Source organism: Nycticebus coucang, chromosome 9 (assembly GCF_027406575.1).
Source record: "Nycticebus coucang isolate mNycCou1 chromosome 9, mNycCou1.pri, whole genome shotgun sequence".
NCBI lineage: Eukaryota > Metazoa > Chordata > Mammalia > Primates > Lorisidae > Nycticebus > Nycticebus coucang.
In genome coordinates, this window is record NC_069788.1 from 118,317,164 (window position 1) to 118,343,197 (window position 26,034).

The following is a 26,034-nucleotide window of genomic DNA, read 5'->3' on the forward strand; positions in this document are numbered from 1 at the left end:
GAGTATTAAAGTATTATTTGTTTTATTTTTAATTTAATTTTTTTTTTTTTTTGAGCACTCACCGTGGGTAGAGTGCTATGGCATCATAGCTCATAGCAACCTCCGACTCTCAGGCTCAAGTGATTCTCTGACCTCAGCCTCCCAAGTAGCTGGGACTACAGGTGCCCACCACAATGCCTGGTTTTTTTTTTAGAGACAGGGGTCTCACTCTGGCTCAGGTTGGTCTTGAACTCATGAACTCAAGCAATCCACCCACCTCAGCCTCCCAGAATGCAAGGATTATAAGTGTGAGCCACTGCGCCCAGCTATTTTTAATTTTATTTATTTATTTTTTGAGACAGAGACAACTCAATCTGTTGCCTAGGCTAGAGTGCTGTGCCATTAACTTAGCTCACAGCTACCTCAAACTCCTGGTCTCAAGCAATCCTCCTGCCTCAGCATTCCAAGTAGCGGGGACTACAGACAAAATGCCCAGCTAGTTTTTCCATTTTTAATAAAGACAGGGTCTCACTCTTACTCAGGCTGATCTCGAACTCCTGAACTCAGGCAATCCACCCATCTTGATCTCCCAGAGTGCTAGCATTACAGGCATGAGCCTCCTCACCCAGCCTGAAGTATCAAAGGGGTTGTTTTTGTTTTTGAGACAGAATCTCACTTTGTCACCCTCAGTAGCAACCTCAAACTCTTGAGGTCAAGCAATTCTCTTGCCTCACCCTCCCAAGTAGCTGGGACTATATTGGCACCCACCATTGTCATATATATATATATACCGTCGGTGGACATTGTTTCCAGTTTTTACTATTGTAAATAATGCTACGTTTGTACATAGCATTATGGGGTGTTGACCTAGCTAATTTTTTTAGAGATGGTGGTCTTACTCTGTCTCAGGCTGGTCTCGAACTGGTGAGCTCAGGCAATCCACCAGCCTTGGCCTTCCAGAATGCTAGGATTACAGGTGTGAACCACCACACCGGGCCCTAAAGTTTTAGGTAATCAAATTTCCATTATGACTTTTGGTACATACCATACAAACATATGTAGCCTTTTAAATAATTAGCAGGAATTCATGAGGTTTCCTAAATAATATTAGGTATCTTTAGGAAGGTGGATGACACATAAACCAGGCCTTTGGCTTCAAAGAGTTTATAACTTACCTGCATAGACAGCACCCACTGTCCTCTCCCTCTAACCACCCAGATCTTGGCTTTCAAAGCGCATTCACACCTCCTACACTGTATGGAGTTGATTTTCTCTATTCTTCCTAATACCTCTAGATGGCCGGGACAGAGGTTCCAACCCATCTCTGGAAAGTACAAGTAGTGAGCTGAGCACAAGTACATCAGGTATGTGGGTCTCAACCAGTTGCCAACTTCAAGCAGCTTTTCTGTGATAGAGAGTTGCCTGCACCATGGTATGAAAACCAGGACTGAGTACTTAATGCCTGTGTTCAAGACGGCTGGTTCTGCAGATGGCCAAACAGATTTCATCTGGGAAAGGGGAAAGAGCTATTTCACTTTCATTCAAGTAGCCCATCAGCAGAGAGAAGGAGAAGTAAATAAATACCCAAGGGAGGTGCTGGGTACCACTTCTTATATTCAGAGAAGATAACATAATTTTGCTTTTTGAGTAAAAATCAAGACCCACTTACAGAAAAGGATACTGAGGAGAGAAGAGCTTTGGTGGGAGCTGGCAGCAGAATAATGTTTCCTCCCAGTCACTCACTTCTCCGGACTGTACATTCTTATGCCCCGACAGAGGGAAGTCTGGGTGCTATATCTGGTCAGAGTGAGCTGGACAGCCGGTTGCAGCCCCAACGTCAAAGTTCGCTTATCCCCATGATGTTCTCCCCACCCGAGTCACTGCTGGCGTCCTGCATCCTCCGGGGGAACTTTACAGAAGCCCATCAGGTAAAGGGGGCCTGGGCCATACCTCGTCATAATAAAGAATGCTGAGTCAGCTCCTAGCTGCCTGTGGTAAAGTTAGATGCACATGCAACCAGGGCCACCAAGAGGACATGGGGGTCCACATCGAGCAGGAGAAGCAAGAGGGAGTTTTCATGTGTGCAGGCCCAATCCTCAGCATTGCAGATTAAGAGATAATAAATTGTTTTTGTTCTTAACATAAACAGAGTCTTAAGGTAAAAGCCATAATCCCACCACTGCAAAACATTGAAATGTTTTTCTTTCCTTATACTCCTTCTCTGAACACATACATATCTTACCTAATTAAAAATCATGATGCAGACAATTGTCAATAATATATAGAATGCCAGTTCAGTATAGAAGAAGCACAGGGAGCCAGCAAAGTAGGATATTTGTGTTCTTTAGGGTCAAGAACACAAGGGTCATCATCAAGAAGACTTAACCTCTCTGAGCTTCAGTATTCTCAGTTGAAAATTAGAGTTAAGTATAACACCTACTGTTTCTATCGCAAGGAAATGTTAAGAGAATTATGTACAGACCGTGAGAAATACCAAAGTCCTCTACCATTACTTAAACTTACAAGCAGAAAATACTACTCTTCTAATTTGTAAAACTTTCTTGGTATATTTAGGAGAGTCCCTCTACATGTAGGTCAGAATTTTCCTTTTATTCAGTTCAGTTGTCTAGGAACAAATCTAGGAAAAATCTGGGTGATAGGATAATGTTGGTCTAATTTCCTCTGATCATTTTAGATCTCCTGCTTTAGTGATAGTGATATTATAGTTATGATTCTTAGGTAAGGATAGGACCCAGCCAGTCTCGAGGAAGTGGGCCAGGGTCCCATGACACTTTCACCCCAAATGTCTCTAACTTCTGTCCTCAAGCCTTGATTCTTTTTCTTCTTTTATTAAAACCTTTTTTTAAACATGGTTACAGAATGAGTTGTACATATTATAAGAAAATACCAAGAAAATAAAATTACTTTTTTTTTTTTTTTTTTTTTTTTTGTGGTTTTTGGCCGGGGCTGGGTTTGAACCCACCACCTCAGGCATATGGGACCGGCGCCCTACTCCTTGAGCCACAGGTGCCACCCAATTACTTTTAATCCTGTTGCATGGAATAACCAATATTAAAGATATAGTATATAGTTTATTGGGGCCAATATTTTTCCATATATATGCCTTTTATATAGCTGATATCATTTGTATCTGAAACTTTATATCTTGCCTTTTTTACAATACAAACATATGCCTTATAACTTTGGTTTTAGTTACTTTACAATAGTCTGATCAAGTAGCTCCTTAATATTTAGACTATTTTCAACCTCGTAATAGTTGAAATAAATAATGCCTTTGGGCATTAAACCTTTTAAATTATTTCCTTAAGAAAGTTTTCATAAAAATTACTGGTTCAAAAGATATAATTTTTATTTTAGATAGTCTCACTCTGTCACTCAGGCTAGAGTGCTGTGGTGTCATCATAGCTCACAGCAACCTCAAACTCCTGGGTTCAAGCTGTCCTCTTGCCTCAGCCACACAAGTAGCTGGGACTATAGATGTGCACCACCACACGCAGCTAATTTTTCTATTTTTAGTGGAAACAGGGTCTCACTGTTGATCAGGCTGGTCTCAAATTCCTAAGTTCAAGTGATCTTCCTGCCTCAGCATCTCAGAGTGCTAAGATCATAAGGCATGAGCCATTCTTTTTTTTTTGAGACAGCGTCTCAAGTCGTTCCCCTGGGTAGAGTGTTGTGGCGTCATAGCTCACAGCAACCTCCAACTCTTGGGCTCAAGTGATCCTCTTGCCTCAGTTTTTCTATTTTTAGTAGAGACAGGGTGGTTTTTACTCAGGCTGGTTTCAAACTCGTGAGCTTAAGCAATCCACCTGCCTCGGCCTCCCAGAGTGCTAGGATTACAGATGTTAGCCACCACAACTGGCCTACCCAGCCATTCTTCAAGCTTTACATATTGCCAAACTGCTTTCCAAAAAAGTTATGACAATTAATTTTACACTATCCCCAAGGATTATTCTTATACTTTTTTATTATGATAGATGCAAAGCGATATTACTAAAATTCCTAGATGACTGGTAAGGGAAAACGTTTTCCCATTTATGTATTAATTATATATAATACTTATATTTCCTCTGAAATTGTCCACATCTTTAGCCTATTTTCTGCTGGGGACTTTGATGGTTTTGTTACTGACTTTTATGGATTATTTTTGTGTTTTATCTACTCTTATAACATTGAGTGTTTTTCTGACACTGCAAAGTGGACATCTTAGGGCATAGTTGGTAGTTGACAAGATCTCCTATGTGTAGGCATTCCCCAACTCACTGGGACCACCGTGGCCCACACTCTTCCCTCTCCCATGACAGGTGGTGTTCACCTGCAACCTCAAGTCCTCACCCAGCTCAAGGGAACTGATGTTCATGGAGCACTACCAGGAGGTGATCGAGGAGCTGGCCCAAGTAGAGCACAAGATTGAAAACCAGAACCCAGATGGGGCCAGCAACACCTTTCAGAGGACCGTCAGTGGCCGCTCAACTCTACAGGCCATTGGCAGTGCTGCGGCAGCAGGTCAGGGTGCCCTGGCGCCCTAGAGGTAGCGAGGAGGCTGGGAAGGGGGCGGGAAGGGAGAAACCACCCATAAAGGTGAGCAGAAATCCAAAACGGAACACCTCCCTGGAAAGACCACAATCCTGACACATTCGGAGTAGTTTTCTGACTACACCCAACCTCCTTGACATACTTGGAGGTCTTCACATACTACCATTTGAGGTACTCCATTAGGCTTGTCTTGTGTCAGCAGCCCCCAGCCTTTTGGCCAAGGATCAGTTTCATGGACGGCAGTTTTCCCACTGGGAGACAGTGTGACGGGGTGGAGATCAGGCAGTGGTGAGAACAATGGGGTATGGCTGAAGCTACCCTTGCTCACCTGCCACTCGCCCCCTGCTGTGCTGCCTGGTTCCTACAAGCCACAGATGGGAACCCTTCTGGCATCAGAGATGGTTTCATGGAAGACAGTTTTTTCACAGATGAGGGAAGGGGTGTGATGGGACAGGAAGTGGAGCTCAGGCGATGATACTGTGCTCCCTACTCTTAACCAGTCCTCGGCCTGGGGGTTAGGGACCACAGTCCCGTGTGACTTAAACTGAAGAGCATGAATGCTCTTTCTACTGTGTGTTTTGATGGCCACTATCTCTGGGTTAAAGAAATGGTTAGGAGTTTATTTCCTTCCCATGTAATTATTATTCAGGGTTAAAGTATATTTTACTGTTTAGTAAAGTAGAGAAATTTTGTGTTAATAGTTATGGCTTGGGATTCACAGGTGTCAATTCTTGACCTAGGCTGCACTGCGAAAAAACTTCATTTTTTCATATCTTGAAGGTGGAATCTTGTCCCAGTTTTCACATCTCTTACTGGTCTAGGCTCTATATTCAAGTTACTATCACACATTGCTCCTCACATATTCTCCCAGAAATTGTTTATGCCTATTCACAAGAATATGTACTTTTTATTTTTTTTTTTTGAGACAGAGTCTCACTCTGTGCCCTGGGTAGAGTGCTGTGGTATCACAGCTCACAGCAGCCTCAAACTCTTGGGTCCAAGCAATCCCCTTGCCTCAGCCTCTCTAGTAGCTGGGACTATAGGCACCCACAACAACACCCAGCTAGCTTTTCTATTTTTAGTAGAAATGGGGTCTCACTCTTGCTCAGGCTACTCTCGAACTCCTTAACTCAAGGGATCCTCCCTTCTCAGCCTCCCAGAGTAAGAAATTATAGGCTCAAGCCTCCACGCCCGGCCCTTTTGTTTTTAATATAAATGAACTTTTACAACAACACTGTTGTCTACCTTGCTTTTTTGGCATGTGTTTTAGAGATGTTTTCTGAATAGCACACACAGAGACAGTTCATTCTTTTTCAACCTACTTTTAGATCCCATTTGGAGGAAACCCTTCCTCATCTGGACCACTCAGAGTTTCTCTTGGTTTCCCTTTTTATGCCATTGTTTTGATGCTATAAAAGTGGGTTGTAATGACAGTGCTAATATGCATGGAAGACACTGTGGGCAAATGAACCTCAAACGTCTTAAATGTAACTACTTTTCCTGAAGAAAGCAATAGTTGGAATGAATCATTTTAACCCCTTGCTCTTTCCTTCACTGTTTGGTGGCCAGGAATGGTGTTTTATTCCATCTCTGATGTGACGGACAAGCTGCTGGGCAGCCCTGCAGACCCCATCCCCACACTCCAGGAGGACTTCTGGACAAGCACTAGTCTGGTAGAGCCCACTGCCCCCCTGCAAGAGGTTCTGGAAGGCCTTAGTCCCCCTGCTATGGCTGCATTTGACCTTGCTTGCTCCCAGTGCCAGCTCTGGAAAACCTGCAAGCAACTCTTGGAAACGGCTGAACGAAGTCTGAACAGTAGCCTTGAAAGCCGAGGTGAGCGTGTTTCTTTAGCTTTATCCCTTATTCTCAAATAAGGGCATGGGTATCAGAGTCTTAGTAAATTGTACAAGAAGAGAGGAGTTATTGGAGGAGAGAGGAGTAAGAGAAAGGATTATTAGTTAAATGTCCTCATGTTCAATCTGATGACACGAATACAGTGGGTGCGAACAAATGGATACACATTTAAGAAAGGAAAAAGCTGTATTAAAAATTGTAATATTCAGTATATACTGTTAACAAAAGATGAATACTAGTCATGTTTGACTTCTGTAATTATAAGAGGTACTTAAAGTGGTTACTGTCGGCATCCAGACAGTTCTGATTACCACAAACTACCACCTGAGCAACGTTGACCAATGTGTCTGCTTATAATTTCCATCAGTGTGGCTGGTTTCCTATGGTACGCCACATCCTTTAAGAGTCCCCATACTCAAGCCTCCATTGTGGTTGTCCTTCCACAATGTTCTCAAATTTCATATACCACTTCAAAATGGTCTTGTGTTCTTCAAACGACAACCATGCTGTTTTGACTGTCCTGCCTGTCTCACGGTGACACTAGCATTTGACTAACACCATCTTTTGAGCAAATGTCATACTACACATTACTCCCACAATTCAATTCAACTTCAAAAATTAATAATACATAGATAATATCTCTTAAAATGTGTATACATTTGTACCCTCTGTATAGACAGGTTTTTCAACTTTTTATATCTCATGGCACACTAGAAGCTATGGTTAAACTTCTGTGGCACACTTAAATAACATCGATCAAAAAAAAAAAAGAGTTGTTCCTCTTTTTCCGGCTGGAACCATGGCGGCTGTTGAAAAAGAAGGTTCCTGCTGTGCCAGAAACCCTTAAGAAAAAGCGAAAGAATTTCACAGAGCTGAAGATCAAGCGTCTGAGAAAGAAGTGTGCCCAAAAGATGCTTCGAAAGGCAAGGAGGAAGCTTATCTATGAAAAAGCTAAGCATTATCATAAAGAATATAGGCAGATGTACAGAACTGAGATTCAGATGGCTAGGATGGCAAGAAAAGCTGGCAACTTTTATGTACCTGCAGAACCAAAATTGGCATTTGTCATCAGGATCAGAGGTATCAATGGTGTGAGTCCAAAGGTCCGAAAAGTGTTGCAGCTTCTTCGCCTTCGCCAAATCTTCAATGGAACTTTTGTTAAGCTCAATAAGGCTTCCATTAACATGCTGAGGATTGTAGAACCGTATATTGCATGGGGGTACCCAAATCTGAAGTCAGTAAATGAGCTAATCTACAAGCGTGGTTATGGCAAAATCAATAAGAAACGAATTGCGTTGACTGATAACAGTTTGATTGCACGATCTCTTGGTAAATATGGCATCATCTGCATGGAAGATCTGATTCATGAGATCTATACTGTTGGAAAACACTTCAAAGAAGCAAATAACTTCTTGTGGCCCTTTAAGTTATCTCCACGGGGAGGGATGAAGAAAAAAACAACCCACTTTGTAGAAGGTGGAGATGCTGATAACAGGGAAGACCAAATCAATAGGCTTATTAGAAGAATGAACTAAGGTATCTGCCCTGATTGTTTTTGTAATCTGGTCAGTTAATAAACAGTGACTGCTTTCAAAAAAAAAAAAAGAGTTAAACAATATAAAAAAAAAAGAGCCAGGTACAGTGGCTCACGCCTGTAATCCCAGCACTCTGAGAGGTCGAGGCAGGTGGATCATTTAAGCTCCCAAGTTTGAGACCAGCCTGAGCAAGAGCATGACGCAGTCTCTGAAAAATAACTGAGCATTGTGGCAGATGCTTATAGTCCTAGCTACTTGGAAGGCTAAGGCAAGATGATTGCTTAAGCCCAAGAGTTTGAGGTCGCTGAGATCTATGACTCCAGGGTACTCTACAGGGGCAAGAAAGTGAGACTCTGTGTCAAAAAAAAAAAAAAAAAGAATGTACTTATGCTGCTTTGAACTTATTTTGAAAATAATTTAATTAATGATCTTTAAAATTTTTCACAGCCCACCTAAGATCCTCTCACGGCACACGGGTTGAAAATCACTGGTGTAGACTGTTGAGAACCTTCCCTTGTTAGTAGACATAGCAATCTACAGTCATTTGGGTGAAAATATTTTCTGACTTATAAAGTCAAGTTAGAAATATACATTCTAAAATGATGTCAAAGGAATTGGAGCCTTTAAACTCCATGCCCACTCCTGGATGAGCCTCACTTAACCTAAAATCTAAAACTATCTTGAATTTGTAAGCCAGGGATAAGAGAAAACTTAATGGATCACAGTTGGAGGTACCATCATATCTTTTGGTCAATAATGTGTATGGAATTCTTTGAGGAACAGCTATGTCAGGGGAGCAGTATACAAAGATAGAATTAGGGAAAGTTCCACTCCCCACCCATCCTTGACACAGGTGTCAAACATTGGAACGACTGAGCATCGGAGGAAAAGGAGTGTGTGGAGGGAAGAGTGGTGACTAGGTTATGATATGAATAGCCCCAAGACCACTCCCAGATTCAGTGATTTTCTAGGAGAACACACAGGACTCAGTGTATAGTTATACTCAAACTGAAGATTTATTTCTGCCACCAAAAATGGCACGCCATATATTTCTTCCTAGATATTGGAGAAAGTCAAATTTTAGAAGTAAACATGGGACTAAAAATACCTTACTTTTTATTATTAACATTTTTGCATTCTCTCTTCCTTTATCTATTTCCAGGCCGACGGTTAGACCATGTACTTCTCAATGCTGATGGCATTCGAGGTTTTCCGGTTGTTCTTCAGCAAATCAGTAAGATGCTCAATTATCCACTTATGTCAGCTGGACAGACTAAATCAGGTGAATTGTTTTTGTCCCACTTTTTCCTCCTGGACTTGGAACATTGGGTCAGCAGCAGACCTCACTTTTTCTTTCTCATTTGCTTTCCATAGAGAGTGTAGAAGAAAAGGGAGGAGGCTTTCCGCGGTGCAGCATCTCAGAGCTGCTCCAGATGTGTTGGCCCAGCCTCACCGATGACTGTATTGCCAGCCACACCGCTCTCTCCCAGCAGCTGGAGCAGGTCCTTCAGTCACTGAGAGAGGCACTGAAGCTGCCAGGTATGGGCATCTCCTGGCAGCAGGGAAGGGCTGACCTGGGGAAAGGAGCTGAAAGTGAAGGAGTACTTTGGAGCAGAGGCTTAGACAGCCCTTTAGTTAGCCGGGGCATGTCTCATAGATGAACTTCACCTGTTTCCCTGCCTTGTTTGTTTATTTGTTTGTTTGAGACAGAGTCTCACTTTGTGCTCCAGGTAGAGTGCCCTGGTATTCTAGCTCACAGCAACCTCAAACTCCTGGGCTCAAGCAATCCTCATGCTCAGCCTCCTGAGCATCTGAGACTACAGGCACCTGCCACAATGCCCAGCTAGTTTTTCTATTTTTAGTAGAGACAGGGTCTCACTGTTGCTCAGGTAATCCAGAGTGCTACGATACAGGCATAAGCCCCCCGTGCCCTGCCCGCTAGACCTCCTGATAAGGTACTTCTTTTTGTGTGTGTGTGTGTGACATAGTCTCACTTTTATGTCACTGTTGGTAGAGTGCTGTGGCATCACAGCTCACAGCAACCTCAAACTCTTGGGCTTAAGCGATTCTCTTGCCTCAGCCTCCCAAGTAGCTGGAACTACAGGCGCCTGCCAAAATGCCCAGCTATTTTTTTGTTGCGGTTGTCATTGTTTAGCAGGCCCGGGCTGGGTTGAAACCCACCAGCCTCGGTGTATGTGGCCAGCACCCTAACCACCAAGCTATGGGTGCCAAGCCAAGATACTTCTTAATTGAGAGGATGGTTAACACTTCATTAACTGAAACATTGTTTTTATTAAGAATGAAAAAAATTAAGCATGGCTTATTCCATGCTTGAGGTTCTAGGGAGACTACCTCTGGCAAGCAAGTGACCAGGTACTTAGTAAATATTGATCAACCCTTTCACAAAAGATTGATGTGCTCTTTGTAAAGCCATTCTACCCCAGAGACACCAGGGCAAAAATAAAAAACTATATGCCTGGAGTGATTTTACACACTTCAGATTCAAAACTCTTCCTGGCCAAGGACCACATGTCCACATGACAGACAGGATTTTATGCCTTGTAAGTGCAGCCCCAAGCTATAGGATGCCTCTTGAAGTATATAGGCAGCCCAGACACAAAGCTGGCAGACTGAAAATAAAGTCTTTGTCCCTTCTCTTGCCATACTCCTCTCAGAGCTGAGGAGTTCTCCACTCTCTTCCCTGGTGGAGCAGACAGCCCAGAAAGCTCCTGGGGCAGAGACGCACCCTGTGTACATCCAGACCCAGCTCCTCCAGAGGATCCTGGGCAAGCAGACCCCAGCAGACAACAAACAGACTGACTACATGGGCACCTTCTTCAGTTACTGCAGCACCCTGGCTGCAGTTCTCCTTCAGAGTCTGAGCTCTGAGCCTGGTGAGTAGCAAGAAAGAGGAAACAGAGTCATGACTGGCCTGCAAGCCTTCAGGGCAAGGCAGAGGACAAGTGCTCGATGAAGTACAGCAGTTGCCAAGGACACTAGGTTTTTAATATCCTCCTCTCATTCATGTCTGTTTTATTCACCTTTATGCTAGGATAGTTGTATAGTACACACGAATACTCAGATTTTCATGGAAATAGTGACTAAGAAATAGCTCTATCAGACTTTGAGTCCATCGTGGATTTGAGGACTCAGCAATCTTTTTTTATTCTTTGTTTTTTTATTTCAAATTAATATGAGCATACAGATTTTTAGGTTACATTGTTTTCACTTCTAAGGTAAAGTTCAAGTTGTAGTTGAGCCCTGGGGGTGCGTGCTGAATACCCTCACATCCTATACATTAGGTGAAATCCCGCCAATCACCCTCCCTTCTCCCCCTTTCCCCCTCCCTCTTCACCCCTCCCCCTTTCTAGACTATACTTGTGTTTATCATTCATGTGGGCATGTATTTATTTACATATTGGTTTCATATTAGTATTGAGTGCATTGGATACTTTTTTCCCATTCTTGAGATACTTTACTAATGGGTTTCAACTTCAGGTAAACATAAAAGATGTAAAGTTTCCATCTTTTCTTGTGGTTGAATAGTACTCCATGTTATACATATGCCACAGTTTATAAATCCATTCATAGGTTGATAGGCATTTGGGTTGCTTCCACAACTTTGCAATTGTGAATTGAGCTGCAGTAAACATTCTGGTGTAAATGTCTTTGTGTAAAATGATTGAAGACTCAGTAGAGGAATCTTGTCTCTGATGTGAGTGCCAGATCTTACTTGACTCCCCAGAGCAAATACTACATGCACTTCAGTTGAGTTGAAGAGAACAAGAGATGTCTGTGAAGTTTGTCTGTAGAGCAATGGCAAGGTGCAGATAAACTTGTGGTCAGTGTCATGTTAAGAGAAGCCTTTGCTTAGAATGAATTAAGAGGGCTGTCAACATTATCTTCACATGGACTACTTTTTCACTGATTCTGGGAAACAGGGCTCTGAACTTTTACAGTCAGTGGTGCAGACAGAGGTCATGTTCTATACCTTTGCAGATCATGCGGACATCAAGGTAGGAAATCCTTTTGTTCTGCTGCAACAGAGCTCTTCCCAACTGGTGTCGCATCTCCTGCTTGAGAGACAAGTTCCCCCAGACAGGTAGGAGCCAGCTGCCTATCAATCTCTCTGATTTTCATCAAGAAATCCCAGGCCTCCCTTGGGCTTGGGGTCAGTACAGAGGGTGAAGATTTCAAACTTCACTTTAGTTTATGTTTACTTTTATATATTAAAATTAATTGTGCCTTATTTCTTTCTGTCTCTCTCTTGACACTGCTAACATTTGTATTGGAAGTATGTGATTAGTGGGTGGCTCTTCATTTTATGGGTAGTCAAAAATCCAAAAATTTGATAACACAGTAGTTGGTTAGACTATAGGAAAACAAGCATTCTCAGAAATTGCTGGTGGGATGTAAATTGGCATAGCCTTCGTGAGAAGGCAGTTTGTCAGTATCTATTAAAATTATAAATTCATGTGACTTTTGACCTGAAAATACACATTAGGGAACTAATCTTGAAGCTTTAGTATATACATACAGTAAGTGCTGTATATGCAAAAACATCTCATTCCAGCCTTGTATGTAACAGCAGCAGATCAGAAAACTCCATTGTCCACTAGTAGGAGGCTAATTAAATTATGGTTCATCCACATAATGGAATAGTACATAGCTATAAAATTAATGAGAATCCTCTCTGTAGAGGGATATGATCAGAGTTATATTAGTTATTAGTTTTATTAGTTAAGTAGAAAACCAAGGACAGAGCAGTATATCTAATAGCCTACCTTTTGTGTTTAAAAATTAAAATAAAAAAGAGGGAAACAACTAAGAGCCTTCATTTATATTTGCTATGTAAGTGTAAGGAAATTGTAAGATTAGGTGATGGTTCTTGTGTATGCAGGCCTCACATGACTTCTCCTTCCCTCCCTCCAGACTAGCAGTCCTTCTAGCTCGAGAGGGTCTCAGCCTAAGTGTGCCACAGGTCATCGTCAACTGCTGCTGTGAGCCCCTGGCTCTTTGCTCTTCACAACAAAGCCAGCAGACATCCTTCCTCCTGAACCGCCTGGGCACCCTGACCCAGCAGCACACCTCGTACTGGCTGGATGACCTCCCACTTTCTACACTGAGTTCCCCAAGGCCAGCTGAGAATCCCACATTAGAAAGAAAGCCCTACTCCTCCCCAACGGACTCATCACCCCCAGCCCTCACCTCTTCTACGTTGGCCTTCCTGAAATCTCGCTCCAAGTTATTGGCTGTGGTAGCCTGCCTGGGGGCTTCCCCAAGGCTAAAGGTCACCAAGCCCATCCTATCATGGAAAGAGTTTCGTGGCCGCAGGGAGGTGCCCCTGACTGCAGAGCAGGTGGCCCGGGAATGTGAGCGCCTTCTGGAACAATTCCCTATGCTTGAGGCCTCTCTCCTGGCTGCCTGGGAGCCCCTGCAAGAGTCATCCCAGAAGGGGCAGAGTCTGGCAGGGAGTCTCTGCGGGCAGGCCAGTCTTTCTACTGTCCTTTTGGGCCTGCATTCTCCCAGTGCCCTAGATGTGTTGGCCGAGGCATTTGAGGAATCCCTGGTGGCGAGAGATTGGCCTCGGGCCCTTCAGCTCACTGAAGTGTATGGTCGAGATGTGGAGGGATTGAGCAGCGTACAGGATGCAGTCCTCAGCTGTGCTGTGGCGTGTGGTAAGCAGAAAGCTGTGCCTCCCTCCTTCACTATTGGTAATATTTAGCATTCACTGAGTACATCATCACATTTCATCCTCACAATAACTCTAGAGGAATGTGCCACCATAATTTCATGTTACTGAGAGGAGATCAAGACTCAGTGAGGTTAGGAAACTTGCCCAGGATGGTAAATAGCAGAGCAGTTCAGAACCCAAGTCTGTCTGACTTAGGACGTAAACTTGTAACCAATAACCAATATTCTCAATCCTGCACATCACAATCATGAAATTTCTATAAACTGCACCTATCTGGTCCCAATCTCCAGAGGCCCAGGATGGGGTTCAGGCCCACATCAACTATAAAACAGAGGTCAGCAAACTTTTTCTGTGAAGAACTTTGTAGGCCACACAGTCTCGGTTGTAACTACTTAACTCTGCCGAAAAGCAGCCAGATTCAGTGCACAAAGGAATAAGCATCACTATATTCTAATAAAACTTTATAATAAAAGCAGATTGTGGGTCTGTTTGACAAACCCTGCTTTTAAAGCTCTGCAGATTTTTCTGTATAACCAGAGTGGAAAGCCAATGAGCTACAACATGCCCCTACGGGGAGCAAGCATTGGGTGTGCTGTAGGAAATGGTTTTTGGGGAGGAGGGAGGCTTGGCCACCCTTTGGAAAAAAGAAAATCCATCCTTGAAAAGGTAGACAAACCCATTGCTGGGTTGTGTGGTGTTAATTGCTTAGAGTCTCTTTAGTAGCTCCATGATAAGAGCTGTGAAGTGAGTGTGGGAGAGAGAGATCTACTAAGTAATGAGGACAGAAAAACTCCAGGGAGTGAAACTAGTTTACCAGAAATAACTTGCAAGTAGTTATGTACAACACAGAGTGGACATTGCAGGAAAAAGTAAAGTCCATTGGAAGGAGAGACAGCACCATATAAGCAGCACACCCAAAAGCTCAGAGCTTCATCTCTCCTTCTTTCCTCTCTCTCTCCCTCCCTCCCTTCCTTCCTTCCTTCTTTTCTCCTCTCCCCTCTCTCCTTTCTGAAAGTCCCATGACTGTGATCAAGTTTACATAAAGGGAAACATAGGGGGACAGCATTTCTCCCTGTTATATAATGGTTCCAAGTGTAAAAACTAGTTAAGATCACATGGATCCGAAGGATCCTCCAAGCTCCTATTTTATGAATTGGAACAAAGCCCTTCCCTTAAGAAGTACCCTGTTTCCTCGAAAATAAGACAGTGTCTTATTTTAAGATGTGATCCCAAGGATGCGCTAGGTCTTATTTTCAGGGGACGTCTTATCTTTCCTGTAAGCAGGTCTTATTTTCGGAGGATGTCTTATTTTCGGGGAAAAGGGGTAACCTGGATTCTCAAGCCCTTTAGATGTCATGCTTCCTGCCTCTGGGCATCTTTTTTGTCCTGTAGACAAAGAAGGTTGGCAATACCTATTTCCTGTGAAGGATGCATTTCTGAGAAGTCAGCTGGCCCTACGGTATGTGGACAGGTGGCCCCTGGAGTCTTGCCTGGAGATCCTGGCCTACTGCATTTCAGACACAACTGTCCAAGAAGGACTGAAGTGTGAGTTGCAGAGGAAGCTGGCAGAGCTGCAGGTGTATCAGAAGGTACACACTTCACATCAAGAAGGAAACAGCTTCTCACCCTATTGCTAACACCAGCCTGTTCTTATATGTTGGGGGATTTTCTGGGTTTGGCTTTGCATCTGGCTTCTGTTTGTAGGTGAACAGTGAAGAGGCCTCTGTCTGGTCCCTGTGTTATTTGTTCCTAGAGTTTTAAACATGTTTGCATCAAGAAAGGGTAAAAATAACAGAAATAACATTGGGATGGTGCTTTACAGCCTACAAAGACTTTTTCACATGTATATGTCTTTTCTATACTATGTCTTTAAGAATAATTGTTTTAAATTTCAACTAAACACCAAGAGCTGTTTTGAAAGGATGCCTGAAAGTGACAGTTTCAAAAGTGAAATATTACTGCAGGATATTTATTACATTCAAGAGACCCAGGGAGACAGATTTAGGAGGCACAACTACATAACAAGTATAAAATATATTCTAATTTTCCCATGTGAGAACAGAGTCCAGTCTCCACCATGGGAGGTGAAAATGACAAGCGAAAGGTTTTCTTTTCATTCTTGCTCAGCAGTTTTCATGCACAGCTAAAACTGCTGCATGAAAGGTAATCCCACAGAACACTCCAGCCAGAAGAATATCTTGGGTGGAGTTCTGAATAGAGGAGCATAGGATAAGTGACCCCAGACTGCTGAGTGATCTGTGATGCGTGGGACCCTCTAGGAATTGTCTTCACCAGGGACAGGTCCCAACTCTGGCCTCCCACGCAGGCCATACTCCTTGATAGTACTTCCTAAGGAATCTTTGCCTCATTTGCTCTTTTTCTCCTCTTCCTTGGCATGTTCTGACTGCCTGACTATGGGACAGAGGTCTTGGGATGGCCCTCCCTGGACACACCAATGACTCGTTCGTGGAAGAAGCTGCAGTGTGATTTGATGGATCTTTCTGCCTTCCCATAGGTTTTAGGTTTGCAGGCTCCCCCAGCCTGGTGTGACTGGCAGACCCTGAGGAACTGCTGTGTTGAGGACCCATCAGCTGTCATGAACATGATTCTGGAAGCACAGGTACCATTTTCCCCATATTGTTCCCCTTCATCCTCCTTTCCTCGTTGCGTAAACCCCTTTCCATGCATCAGTGTCCACATTTTTTCTACACCCGATTCGTTTCTCCTTTTTATTGTGGAATTTGCTGACATACAGATACGTATAGAGAATAATACAATTGATGCTTTCATACTATCACCATTATATTCATATGTGAAATTTTCTACACTGTGTACACTGGGCACAGAAAGGATACTGAGAAGTAGAATTGCTGGGTCATGGGGCTTGAACATCCTCACCTTTACGCGATGTTACCAAATAGCACTTCAAATTGGTTGTTCCAGTTATACTCCCACCCACAGTTCCTACTGCTCCAAATCCTCACCAGCTTTTTATATTGTCCTATTTTTTACTTTTTGCCGAAAGGGTGATATCTCATTATTGTTTTAATTTATAGTTCATAATTACTAATTAATTTGAGTATCTTTTCATGTATTTATTAGCCACTTAAGCACTAAATAGGATTTTATCTCTCTTTTAAAAAGCTGATCTACTGGTTAGTCTCCGTAGCTCAGTGAGTAGGGTGCCGGCCATATACACCAAGGCTGGCGGGTTCAAGCCCAGTCTGGGCCTGCTAAACAACAATGACAACTGCAACCAAAAATAGCCAGGCATTGTTGTAGGCACTTGTAGTCCCAGCTACTTGGGAGGCTGAGGCAAGAATATCACTTAAGCCCAAGAATTTGAGGTTGCTGTGAGCTGTCACACCATGGCACTCTACCAAGGGTGACATAGTGACACTCTAAACAAAAAAAAAACTGCTTTCCCATAGTTCAAAATGTAGATGCTCATTCAAATGTTTTTTTCATTCAGGAAACATTTTTTGCATGCCTGTTATTTGTTAGTCACTGTGCTGGATGGTGCTGAAATAAAAATAATGAAACTTAGTTCTTTCCCTGGAGTGGCTTAAATTTGGGGGCAAGGAATAATGTGAGATGCATCTCTAGGTGATTGCAACATAATATATATCAAGTGACACAAGTGAGCCCAGATTGTGGGAGCACAGGCAAGGTACCTAACACAGCCAGAGAAATAAGGAGGCATCCTGAAGAAGGCAGCCCAAGCAAATCGTAGGGAGGGCATTCCAGATACTACCACGTTGGAATATTTGGACAAAATCCTGGGAATTCCATTGTCTGAAACTTCAATCCACAGCTCACAAATTGGGTTGGGGAATACGGAGAGGGGACAGGCATAAAATCCAACCACCAACATGTTTGTTTGGCCCATACAGTATTGATCAGTAGAATTTTTATATTTTATATTGATTTCATTGCCAAAATTTTAAAGTAGAGAAATTTTATAATATAAAAAATAATTTTTTTTAATCTTTAAAAGTCTAAGAACATTGGGCCTGCCCGTTCTCATGACAACACTTGTTAGCTAAGTCCGTGCTGTCTCCTTTGATCAGGATCTTCTCAGTCTTTCCCGCTTCCTTAGTATCTCCTAGGGCTAACACCAAGTGTCAGTTGCCATACGTCATCGGCTTCTCATTTTTATAGTACAGCTAGGAGGAAAATAGGTTTAATAGTAAGCCTGCTCCAATCATTTTCATACTTTATCTTGCAACTGTCATCCTTTGAGTTTATGATCTCACTTCAGTACCACAGTGAAGTTCCCATAAGCACTTACCAAACATTCCTGGGGCTTAGCACACTTAAGACTGCTAAGAAAAATTAGGCAAAGTTGGATGAGACTACAAGGCCAGTAATTTAAAGGAACTGACTGTGTCCGTGTTTCCTTCCAGGAGTATGAGCTATGTGAGGAGTGGGGCTGCCTATACCCCATTCCAAGAGAACATTTAATCAGCCTACATCAAAAGCATCTTCTCCACCTGCTAGAAAGAAGAGATCACGAAAAGGCTCTGCAAGTAAGCCTCCAATTCTTCCTCTTCTTTTCAGGGAGGACAAGGTTAGCCAAATCATATAGATTTTTGCTTGCTGAATCCCATGCTCTGTCTAGTTTACCCCTACATGTCCTTCAAAAGCCAAAGTAGTCATCTTGGGTAGAAGGTGCCTAACCCTGCATTAGGATCCAGATGGGGCAGCTGGGAGCAGGATTCTGCTGAACTCTGGCCCTATCAAAGCCTTGGTACCTTTGGGAAGCTACTGGGGTGGTTAAAAAAAAATGAGTACAGAGAAAGGGTTAGTCCAAAATGAATAAACTTAAATATTCCTTTCTCAAACAAAAAAGGCTAGTCTAAGAGTTCTTCTGCAGGCCTCACCTTCCTCCTCTACCCTCTGCAACAGCTCCTGCAAAGAATCCCTGACCCCACCATGTGCCTTGAGGTCACAGAGCAATCCCTTGACCAGCACCCCAGCTTGGCCACTTCTCACTTCTTGGCTAACTACCTCACCACCCACTTCTATGGACAACTAACTGCTGTTCGACACCGTGAAATCCAGGCACTGTACGTGGGATCCAAGGTAAGAGGAAAAGAGGGGTGTTGGGAAAGCACACCTGGGGGAGAGCTATGGGCTCCACTTCAGAACTTGCCTTTTCAAGGCCATCCTTGACCTGAGCTATATACTCTTGACCCTAGCAACCCACCACATCCTAGTTGAGTCTCCTGCCTGCCTCCACAGTGAATTTTTACCTTGCTCTCTGAAGTAGTCTTCATGCTTTCCACAGCATCTGCTATATCCAACCTTCTCAATTCTGACCATATGTTAGAATAACCTAGACTTTTAAAAAATACCACTAGTTGACCTTCACCCCAGATCGGTTAAAACTGGTTATGGGAGAGGGATGGATGTCTTCCAAAGGGATTCTTCTGTAAGGTTTTAAAACTACTGCTTGATACACTAGTCTGCTAATGGAAGGTTAGTTGTCTAGGTGAGTAGATGAGATAATAGGTCCTTATCTTTGATGTGAAACCTTGGAGACAGTAGTAGAAGAAATTACAAACTAGGAAAAATAATCCAGTGAAAGAGTTTGGGGAGAATTGGGGTCCTCTGACACTCTTCTATTCTGCCTGGTAGTCCTGTGTACCACCCCACAAATGGAACAAGTGCTAGGAGAGCCATGAATGTAACCACTGGCACACTTGCTAAGAGGTAAACTACATAAAATGTTGCTGAAAAAGGTACACCTTTTTTTTTTTTTGATCACGACTGTATCTAAGTCAGTGAACCCTTGAAAGTAGCAGTGAGCAGAGCCAGTGAACATATTTCACACCTAGTGATCATGACCTCTGAAGAGAGTTTAGAGGCATCACTTAGGACATAACAGGTGCCAGATTTCAGCAGTCTACTGACATCACCTTATATTGCTCATTCTAAGTAAAGCCTCACATAGACAGAATGATGGCATTAAGGGTCAGGGAGAACTCAACCATCCCTGGATGGTCTAGGCCGGGAGTCGGCAGACTACCACCTATGAGCTGAATCTAGTCCCTGGCCTGCTTTTGTAAGTCACGTTTATTGGCAGGTAGGCACATCTATCATTTGCATATGCGCCTGTGGCTGCTTTCAGGCTACATTGACAGAGTACAGTGGTTGAGACAGAGACCTTAAGACTGTAAAGCCTAAAGTACTTACTCTCTGACCCACTATAGAAAAAACGTACAAAACCCTCATCTGGGGAAGATGCTTGGAGTACTTCCCAAGTACCCTGGAAGATGAAGATGAGGGTTCAGCCTTGCTTTCTAAAAGACTGCTACCCAGTTTCAGTAACTGACTATGGCCCATTTGGCCTCTGGCTCCTTTCCCCTTCCATGAGAATTTCAAGTTTCTTCTGAAATTTGTATACTGTTTTCTTTACTCTATGGATCTACCCCACAAACAGGTTCTGCTGACCCTCCCTGAGCAGCACCGGGCCAGCTATTCCCACTTGTCCTCTATTCCCCTGCTCATGCTGGAGCAGCTGCTCATGAACATGAAGGTGGATTGGGCCACCATGGCTGTGCAAACTCTGCACCAGCTGCTGGCCGGGCAGGAAATTGGCTTCACCATGGATGAGGTGGACACTCTGCTTTCCAGATACGCAGGGAAGGCCCTGGACTTCCCATACTCTCAGAGGGAGAAGCGATCAGGTAACTGCCAGCATTCTACCTAGAAGGGAATCCTGTATGGAACAGGAAATACCAGGTTTAGTTTTAAATTTCTCCTTTTTTATTACTTTGGGTTGATAGGCTGTGAATACAGTATACCTTTAGAGAGAGAGAGATCTTTATTGTTATAAACAGAAGAGATCTTGGTCTTGGAGGAATTACAGGAGTAATCAGAATTAAATGGTGGTGAATACCCACTGCATGCCTAGTATTATAATGTAAAGCTCTGAGAAATAAGACATGCTGGAAATAGTCCCTGTCTGGCTTTGATATAATGGGCTGTGAAGTGCCATCCTTTTGTACTGAGGATATGCTTTATTCCTAGGATCCTGTCAGATATCACTTGTATGTGAGCTAACTCAGCCAGCATTTTTTTCCTACTCCCTACCCTCCAAGGACATTGATTAAATGTCTTCCTTCTGGGCATTTTAGATCGATTTTATAGAATCCTAGTGTCTGCTTTATTATCTCATGTACCCAAACATGTTTTTTTTTTGGGGGGGGGGGCAATTTAAGAAACATTCATGTTGGGCGGCGCCTGTGGCTCAGTGAGTAGGGCACCGGCCCCATATGCCGAGGGTGGCGGGTTCAAACCCAGCCCCGGCCAAACTGCAACCAAAAAATAGCCGGGCATTGTGGCGGGCGCCTGTAGTCCCAGCTGCTTGGGAGACTGAGGCAAGAGAATCGCGTAAGCCCAAGAGTTAGAGGTTGCTGTGAGCCGTGTGACGCCACGGCACTCTACCCGAGGGCAGTACGGTGAGACTCTGTCTCTACAAAAAAAAAAAAAAAGAAACATTCATGTTATTGGCTTAGAATGGAAACGCCTATACCATCCCCTTTTTTTTTTTTTTGAGACAGAGTCTGTTGCCGGAGTGCTGCAGTGTCACCCTAGCTCATGGCAATCTCAAACTCCTAACCTCAAGCATTCCTCCTGCCTTAGCCTCCTAAGTATCTGAGACTATAGGCACCACCACAATGCCAGCTCATTTTTCTATTTTTAGTAGAAATAGGGTCTCACTATTGCTCAGGCTGGTCTTGAACTCCTGACCTCAAGTGATCCTCCTGCCTCAGCTTCTCAGAGTGCTGGGATTATAGCATGCGCCCAGCCTACCATTCTTTATATCTAGTAGAATCATGGAATGACAATCAGTAAAGCAAACAAAGCTTTGTGCTAAATGCCTAGGGTGGTGAATAAAGATGCTCATAGGAAGACAGTAAGTTATCAGCATTTTCCCTCTACAGAGTCTGTGATTCAACTCCAGGAAATTGTCCATCGGGCTTCAGACCCTGAGACTCTCCCTAGATCACCATCAGCAGAGTTGTCTCCTGCTGCTCTTCCTGGTAAGAACTGTTTCTGACTATTCACTAAATTTTCTAGTTTAATCTTACCTTTTTTTTCCCTCTTTTTTCATTTCTGGTTATGACATTACTATTTTTTTGATTCATTCCCACTTTGTACATCCCAAAAGATTCAACATACAGCCAATTCTCATTGTTTGTGGTAGTATGTCTGTTGCAGAACCCCTTTTAGTGTTGAGACAACCTCAGCTGTTGGGCAACTCAAAATTTTCACAACTGCAGAAGTTCATGAATGTCCTCAGAAGGCACACTGAGCATTGTTTTTGAGGTTACACATAAATTTTAGTGAATAGTCAAATTCACGGATGCTCAGGATCAACTGTGTTTATCCCAAAAACTCACACTGTCAACCCCACAGGGTGCAACTCCTTGAAGGTTTCAGCATGTCTTGGTCATCCTTTTTACCACCTCTGCTGTCCCCCAGACTCCAGCTCCTGCACAATGGCCTGCTCCCAGAGGAAGCTTAGCCACGGAGCATTCTAAGGCCCTTCTAGTTGCAACTAGGAATCACTGTGTTTGACAGTTCTCTTTCTGTGACCAGCCAACATTGCTCTTGTAGGTGACAAGAAATCTCCTTCTATAACATAAAGCAGACTGTGGCATTTCCTGCTCATATTTTGAGAATTGGCCATATTTCACAGTAAACAGCAGCACTGAGGGAGGGCTCAGACTTGCAGGTACGTAAGCAGCTTAGTGCCTCTGCATGAGGCAGCCTAAACAGCTTTGGCACAGATATATACATGTGCTACGCATCAGGTGTATATGTGTATATGTTCAGGTGTATATGTGTGTACATATATATATATATGTACATATATACACTCACATTGTATATATATATATATATATAAGCTTTTTTTTTTTTTTTTGAGACAGAAGACTCACTCTGTTGCCCAGTCTAGAGTGCAATGGCATAATCATAGCTTAAGCAACCTCAAACTCCTGGGCTCAAGTGATCCTCCTACCTCAGCCTCCTGAGTAGCTGGGACTACAGACACATGCCACTATGTCTTGATAATTTCTCTATTTTTGGTATAGGCAGGGTCTCAGTAAATGTTGCCCAGGCTGGTCTCAAACTCCTGGCCTCAAGTGGTCCTCCAACCTCAGCCTCCCAAAGTGCTAGGATTACAAGTATGAGCCACCACCCCCAGCGTATATAAGTTTTTTATTGTGAAAAATTTATAATATATGAGAGAGAGAGAGAGTAGTATGATGAGAGAGAGTAGACTCACATTCCCAATACCCAATACCCAGCTACAATAATTATCATCACATGATAACCATTCTTGTTTCATCTGTATTCTCACATCCTTCCACTAGACTATTTGGAAACAAATCCAAGATAATAGCATTTCATTTATAAATATTTTCATGCAAATTTGTAAAACACAAGGGCTTTTGTAAAACAAAACCATAACATCACTATAATACCTAGAAACAAATTAATGATTTCTCTTTTTTTAATATATAGACTCACAGCAAATAATTGATTATTATCAAATATCCAGTCAATATTCAAATTTCCCTAGTTGTCTCATAAAGATTTTTTTTAAGTTGGTTTTTCTAAAATCAAGGTCTAAATACCCACCTATGTCATTTGGCTAAAATATGTCTTAATCATTTTTGATTCATAGGTACTCTGCCTCTTTTCTCTTTTATTACTCCCCACATACACCTCTTTTTTATTTGTTGAGGAAACTAAGTGATTTGTCCTGTGGAACTTCCCACTTGCTGGGTTTTGCTAATTGCACCCCTGTGGCAATCTGAATTTCCAGTACACTGGCAGGTAGGTAGACGCTTGACTTGACTGAGGCTTAATACTTTTTGGCAAGTATACTTGGGAGATGTCAGTGTATACTTCCATCAGGGGACACACAATGTCCAGTAGTCTTTTATGAAATGAAGAGCCATTGATGCTCATTAACTAGATCTTTTTTTTTTTTTTTTTTTTGAGACAAAGTTTTAACTCTGTTGCCCCAAGCTAGAGAGCCCTGTCATCATAGCTCACAGCTATTTCAAACTCCTCGGCTCAAACAATCCTCTTGCCTCAGCCTCCCAAGTAGCTGGGACTATAGGCGTCCACCATAACGCCCCACTAGTTTTTTTCTACTTTTAGCAGGGATGGTCTCACTCTTGCTCAGGCTGGTCTCAAAGTCCTGAGCTCAGGCAATTCACCTGCCTCAGCCTCCCAAAGTACTAGGATTATAGGCATGAGCCACCACATTTAAGGCATCTAGCCAACTAGATCTATGATTTCAGTAAGGGTCTGTGAAATGGTGAAATTCCATCATTCCATCTTTATGTATAAGCTGGCATATTGATCACCTTTTACTCTGGCTCTGGCTCACAGGTGTCTCTGTTGTACATTCCCCCAGTGTGAGGGAGAAAAGTTTCCCACCGAGTCAGCCCCTGCTGGAATTTGTGCCCCCAGCAACACCCCCTGCCAGACACCAGTGGGTCCCAGACGAGACGGAGAACACCTGCATGGTCTGCTGCAGGGAGCACTTTACCATGGTAAGCAGCACTGGTCTCCAGTTCTACCTGCAGGGGAAAGAAAAGGAAAATTCTCGTCCAAGAGCCTATATCACCTCCTGGTATTTTCAGAAGAACTGCCAAACCTAAGACTTTAGGCTTATCTTTGACCTGGCCAGTATGTACTTTCTGGATTCAAACAAGCAGTAGACACAAGCTCAACTAGCCTTAAATTCTAAAAGTTTAGCTATGCTCATGAGATAACAAGATAATCACAAGGAGTCACCAAATGCCAGGGGATCTTGTTTCATGCTCCCATGTCTTCCACAGTAAAGACAGGTGACCTATGTGGTGGTTATATGTGCTGGCTCAGGAGACAGGACCTGGGTTCTCTTAACAGCAATATGATATAAACTTTTTTAGTCTCATGTACCCACTTGTAAACTATGGATGATGTATTATTTGGTTCAGGGAGCTGTCAGAAGTAAGTGTGGTAACACATGTCACCATACTTAACCACAGTCGCTGCCTGGACTTTCAGGTCAGTGCTGATGAAAACCGTGGGGATAGAACTTCTCTGTGTCTGTTTCTTTCTCATCCTTAAAAGAGGAATAATATTTCTGTCACCCTCTCATAATAATATGAGGCAGAAGTTTAAAGGCATTTTGAAAAAAGGACATTTTTTTCATCACTATCATCAATAACATGTAGAATTGTAATTCTCACTGGCCAAGAAAGTCACATCTTCCCCACTACTTTTTGCTGTGTTTCCACATGTTGCCTCTACACACAAGTAGAACATGTTAGGAGCTATTGCAAAACTGTCCATGACTTGTCACCTTTGCTCATCAATTGAGAGAGATTTTAAAATGTCAGTTTTTGAGGGCAAGTACTGGTGTGTCCTTTTTCCATAGAGACTCAACACAGCTGAGTGTGCTTAATAAGCCACCTGGTGTGCTTAATAAGCCACCAGCAGCTAATACGACGTAGAAGCGGATTGGTGACTATCTCACATTCTCTTCCCTCTCTTCCTGATGGCATTCCTCAGTTTAACAGACGTCATCACTGTCGCCGCTGTGGCCGCCTAGTATGCAGCTCCTGCTCCACTAAGAAAATGGTGGTGGAAGGCTGCAGAGAGAACCCCACTCGTGTGTGTCACCAGTGCTATAGTTACTTCAACAAAGAGTGAGTGTCTGCAGCACAGCTGCTACTATTCCCAACCACTGCGTCCTCCCCCAGGTCCTTACTGTCCTAGGGGTCTCATTAGGGAGAATGTTTCAAATCTGAAACACTTACACAAATATTCAATTTAACATTCACACTAAAATGCCATGTAGATTGACCTTACTAAGAGAGAAAGTGGTGGTGAGAGGAAGCTGTGTTCAGTTCATATTATTGTCCTCTGTGAAATCAAGACTCTAGGTTCTTCAGAGTCTTGGTTCCGCCAACTCAGTTATTTTCCAGCCACTCTTGCCTCAGTGGATCTCAGCTGGACTCAGAGGGTTCCTTTTACACCTGCTGCGTGCTCGAGCATTGCTTGCATCAGCTCTAATCTAGGTAGTCATACTGGCTTGTTATCTGCAGTTAGAAGGGCCCCCACACTTTCCTACACATAGTTCATCTGATGATGACCTTCAGAAATTGCTCATACTTCTTGTGAAACAGATCAAGGCCATGTCTTCTGGGTTAGTGTTGCTCAATCTTTTCTACTGCTTATAGCAATAGTGAAGCTAAGACTCGTAGAGCAGCTGGAAATATGGGCCAAAGCAACTATCCACAAGCAAAATTACTTTTAATTCTGCATGTTTTATTCATAAATTAAATAGGTTTTATGTTTTGCTCAATAATATTCTTATGTTTGTATTAATGTGAACAT

The 26,034-nt window shown here is 43.0% G+C and overlaps 2 protein-coding genes across 3 annotated transcripts in view; both read left to right on the plus strand.

The window, feature by feature from the left end:
- The window catches only part of ZFYVE26 (zinc finger FYVE-type containing 26), a 70,389-nt gene that overhangs the window by 24,174 nt on the left and 20,181 nt on the right, over positions 1-26,034 (plus strand). For both annotated transcript variants that reach the window (XM_053602389.1, XM_053602390.1), the window contains exons 13-29: positions 1,275-1,343; positions 1,756-1,907; positions 4,302-4,503; positions 6,103-6,366; positions 9,085-9,204; positions 9,297-9,461; positions 10,598-10,816; positions 11,922-12,024; positions 12,855-13,600; positions 15,010-15,206; positions 16,133-16,237; positions 18,024-18,146; positions 18,526-18,702; positions 20,063-20,309; positions 21,570-21,668; positions 24,037-24,200; positions 25,207-25,343. In XM_053602389.1, the coding sequence (XP_053458364.1) occupies positions 1,275-1,343; positions 1,756-1,907; positions 4,302-4,503; positions 6,103-6,366; positions 9,085-9,204; positions 9,297-9,461; positions 10,598-10,816; positions 11,922-12,024; positions 12,855-13,600; positions 15,010-15,206; positions 16,133-16,237; positions 18,024-18,146; positions 18,526-18,702; positions 20,063-20,309; positions 21,570-21,668; positions 24,037-24,200; positions 25,207-25,343 (3,289 nt within the window). The remainder of the gene's footprint in view (positions 1-1,274; positions 1,344-1,755; positions 1,908-4,301; positions 4,504-6,102; positions 6,367-9,084; positions 9,205-9,296; positions 9,462-10,597; positions 10,817-11,921; positions 12,025-12,854; positions 13,601-15,009; positions 15,207-16,132; positions 16,238-18,023; positions 18,147-18,525; positions 18,703-20,062; positions 20,310-21,569; positions 21,669-24,036; positions 24,201-25,206; positions 25,344-26,034) is intronic.
- On the plus strand, positions 6,412-7,976 carry LOC128593823 (60S ribosomal protein L7-like). The gene is made up of 2 exons (XM_053602148.1): positions 6,412-6,415; positions 7,159-7,976. Exons 1-2 carry the CDS (start codon positions 6,412-6,414, stop codon positions 7,920-7,922), a joined length of 768 nt encoding a protein of 255 aa, XP_053458123.1. The 3' UTR covers positions 7,923-7,976.